Here is a 3877-nt window from a genome sequence, read left to right as displayed (position 1 = left end):
TACTCAAGGAGAAAGCAGGCAAAAACCTCTTTGACCTTGGCCACAGCAACTTTTTACTCAACACGTCTCCAGAGGCAAGGGAAACAAAAGCAAAAATGAACCATTGGGACCTTATCAAAATAAAAAGCTTCTGCACAGTGAAGGAAACAATCCGCAAAACTAAAAGGCAACCAACGGAATGGGAGACAATATTTGCAAATGACATATTAGATAAAGGTTACTATCCAAACTCTATAAAGAACTTACCAAACTCAACACCCAAAAAACAAATAATCCAGTGGGCAGAAGACATGAATAGACACTTTTCCAAAGAAGACATCCAGATGGCTGACACTTGAAAACATGTTGAATATCGCTTATCATCAGGGAAATATAAATTAAAATCACACTGAGATGCCACCTCACACCTGTCAGAATGGCTAAAATAAACAACTCAGCCAACAACAGATGTTGGTGAGGATGAGGATTAGGGTCTCTTTTGCACTGCTGGTGGGAATGCAAACCGGTGCAGGTACTCTGGGAAACAGTATGGAGGTTCCTCAGAAAACTAAAAATAGTATTACACTACGACCCAGCAATTGCACTACTAAGATAGGAGAGCTGTTTTGAAGGGGCAGATGCACCCCAATGTTGATAGAAGTGCTATCAACAATAGCCAAAGTATGGAAAGAGCCCAAATGTCCATTAGCAGATGAATGGATAAAGAAGATGTGGTATGTGTGTATATGTATGTATGCACACACACATATACGTATATATGTATGTATGTGTGTATATATGTGTGTACACACACACACACACACACTGGAGTATTATTTGGCAATCAGAAAGAATGAAATCTTGCCATTTGCAACTATGTGGATGGAACTGAAGGATATTATGCTAAGCAAAATTAGCCAAAGAAAGACAAATACCATATGACTTCACTCATTTGAGAAATTTAAGATCCAAAAAACAGAGGAACATAAGGGAAGGGAAGCAAAAATAATATAAAAACAGGGAAGGGGATGAAAGACACTCTTAAATATAGAGATCAAACAGAGGGTTGCTAGAGGGGTTGTGGAAGGGAGGATGGGCTAAATGGGGTAAAGGGCATTAAGGAATCTACTCCTGAAATCATTGTTGTACTATATGCTAACTAACTTGGATGTAAATTGAAAAATAAATAAATTAGCTAATTAAGAAAAAGAAAAAAAAAAGAGCTTCATAGACCCTTTTCAGAGATCCTCCTGACCTTTTTATTGCTGTGTCCCTGTAGACCATGAGCTATAGTTAGCTGTGTAAAAATAATTCATTTTCCTCCTCTTTTCCTCCTCACCTCTCCNCTAGCAGTGCTATTGCTGGGTCATAGGGGAGTTCTATTCTTAATTTTGTGAAGAACCTCCACAGTGGTTTTCCAGAGGGGCTGCACCAGTTTATATTCCCACCAACAGTGGAGGAGGGTACCCATTTCTCCACATCCTCACCGGCATCTAGAGTCTCCTGATTTGTTCGTTTTAACCACTCTGACTGGCATGAGGTGATATCTCAGTGTGATTTTGATTTGTATCTTCCTGACGATGAGGGATGCTGAACATTGCTTCATGTGTCTGTTGGCCATCTGGGCTTCCTCTTTGAAGAAGTGTCTGTTCATGTCCTCTGCCCATTTCTCCACTGGATTATTTGTTTTTTGGGTGTGGAGTTTGATGAATTCCTTATAGAATTTGGATACTAACCCTTTGTCTGATATGTTATTTGCAACTATCTTTTCCCATTCCGTCAGTTGCCCATTAGTTTTATTGATTGTTTCCTTTGCTCCAGGTGACTTTTTGAGCAATTACTATCTCTCTTGGTCATAGCCCATCTCACAATTAAAGTTTTTTCATCATAAACTGTCAATTCCATGAGGGACTGGAATGTGATTTATTCACCTTATTTGGTTCATTTCCTAGGTCTGTACCTGACATATTAAAGGTATTTATTAAATGTTTTTGATAAATAAGTAAACAATAAATAGTATAATAAATATAATAGTTCTGCAAAGAGACTAGATACAACTTCAACATGGTTTATTTCCTCCCACAAATCCTCAGATGCCAAAGTAATTCCCACATTCTCTCTCCAGAACCAAGAAGTCTGAATGAAATGATGCCTGTGAACTTTTAGATACTGATTCCTTCACATGCTATCGAAGGCAGCTTGCTTTATAGATTCCTCAAGGAACCCAGGAATTGTGGAGAAACTGTTCCTTAGGATACAGTTCTAGGAAATTTTTCTAGTACAGATGACATCATCATCATCATCATCATCATCATCATCATCAATAAATGTAACAAGAATACCAAAGAGTACACAGTGAAAATAAATATTTTCTTTCCTCTTGTATCCAAGGAATCCTCCATCCTCCCTTCCCATATTCAACCACTGTTAGCTTTCATATCTACCCTTTGAAAGATATTCTATCCTTAAAACACACACACATACACATTTATAATTTTACACATAAATGACAGCTTATGTATTATACATCATTTATTCACTTAACAATATAACATGGGTGGTTCCATATGTGTGCATCTAAAACTCCATCATTTAAAAAATGCTATATCAGTTTCCAATGCATGGGCACATCATAAATTATCTAAACAGGTATTCATAAATCAACATTTAAATAATTTGGTTTCTAGAAATTTGGTATTACAATGCTGCAACCATAAATATTCTTTTGCATGCATATTTTCACATATGTGGGATGATTATATGTGTAGGCTAAGTATTTAGGAGTGAGTGCAACTGCTGGGTTAAGGGATACTGTGTATTTTGAATTTTGTAAAATTGTTTGCAATTTGTCCTAAGTAGGAGTGCACCAGTTTACACTTCTATCAGTAATATATATATTTCCCCCTCCTCTGATGAAAGACGATTTGATGGCTCCACATCTGGATGGCAAAAACTAATACTTTCTCATAGTTTGTTACATATTTCTTTATGAGTAGAAAGAGCAGCTTTTTAAGAAGTAAATAGATTTTTCTCTGCATTATATAGTTATTACCAGAGCAAGTCACTCAGAATTTCCATCCCCCAGCTTCTCCATCTATAAAATGAGGGAAATGGATAGTCTCTCTCAGTCTTTTCTTGCTCTCTTGATTCTAGGAAAAGTATAAAGAGCCATGATGAATAAGCTCAATAATAGGATGAATAATTCTCAGAGTGGTATTAGTTATTAATTTTTTTTCACCTGAGAAAATAGGAAGGTAGGCCAATTACCCCAAAATTTTTTTTACCAAGGTCATAATTTTTATATTCCGAGAAATTTCTTCAGGGCATGTTTCATATCTTTGTTCCTCAGACTGTAGATCACAGGATTAATTAGTGGGGTTCCTGCAGAATAAAACAGAGTCACAAGTTTCTGCATCCCAGCCTCATGCTCAGATGTTGGGCTCAGATACATGACCATCACTGAACCATAGAACAGTGAAACTACGGCCAGATGGGATCCACAGGTCGAGAAAGCTTTTCTTCGTCCAGTTGCTGAAGGGACTCTAAACACAGCTCTCAGGACTAGACTATAGGACCCCATGATGCAGAGGAATGGAATAAATAAGAGCAAGGAACTTATGATAGTCCAAAAAACCTCCATTACTAGGGCTCTGGCACAGGTGAGTGCTAACAGGGGACCTGGATCACACAGGAAGTGGTCAATGATCCTGGATCCACAGAAGGACATTTGGGAAATAATAATGATAGGTACTGGGAACCAAAGGAAACCAAGTACCCAGCAGCTGATCACAAGATTGGTGCAGAGATGTCCAGTCATAAGAGTGGGGTAATGTAGAGGTCGGCAGATGGCAAGGTACCGATCAAATGCCATAATGGCTAAGAAAAAGCATTCTGTAGA

General features: G+C 37.8%; 1 protein-coding gene across 1 annotated transcript; it reads right to left on the bottom strand.

Moving 5' to 3' along the window:
• Positions 1 to 3277: 3277 nt before the first annotated feature.
• On the bottom strand, positions 3278 to 3877 carry LOC144244167 (olfactory receptor 11G2-like; the record flags this gene model as incomplete). The annotated part of the gene is made up of 1 exon (XM_077779393.1): positions 3278 to 3877. A coding segment is annotated over one exon (600 nt), but the record flags the coding sequence as incomplete, so codon positions are not given.

This window comes from Crocuta crocuta, unplaced genomic scaffold (assembly GCF_008692635.1).
Source record: "Crocuta crocuta isolate KB4526 unplaced genomic scaffold, BGI_CrCroc_1.0 scaffold867, whole genome shotgun sequence".
Lineage (NCBI taxonomy): Eukaryota > Metazoa > Chordata > Mammalia > Carnivora > Hyaenidae > Crocuta > Crocuta crocuta.
The sequence above is the reverse complement of the archived record's forward strand: the minus strand, read 5'-3'. Positions and strand labels throughout refer to the sequence as shown.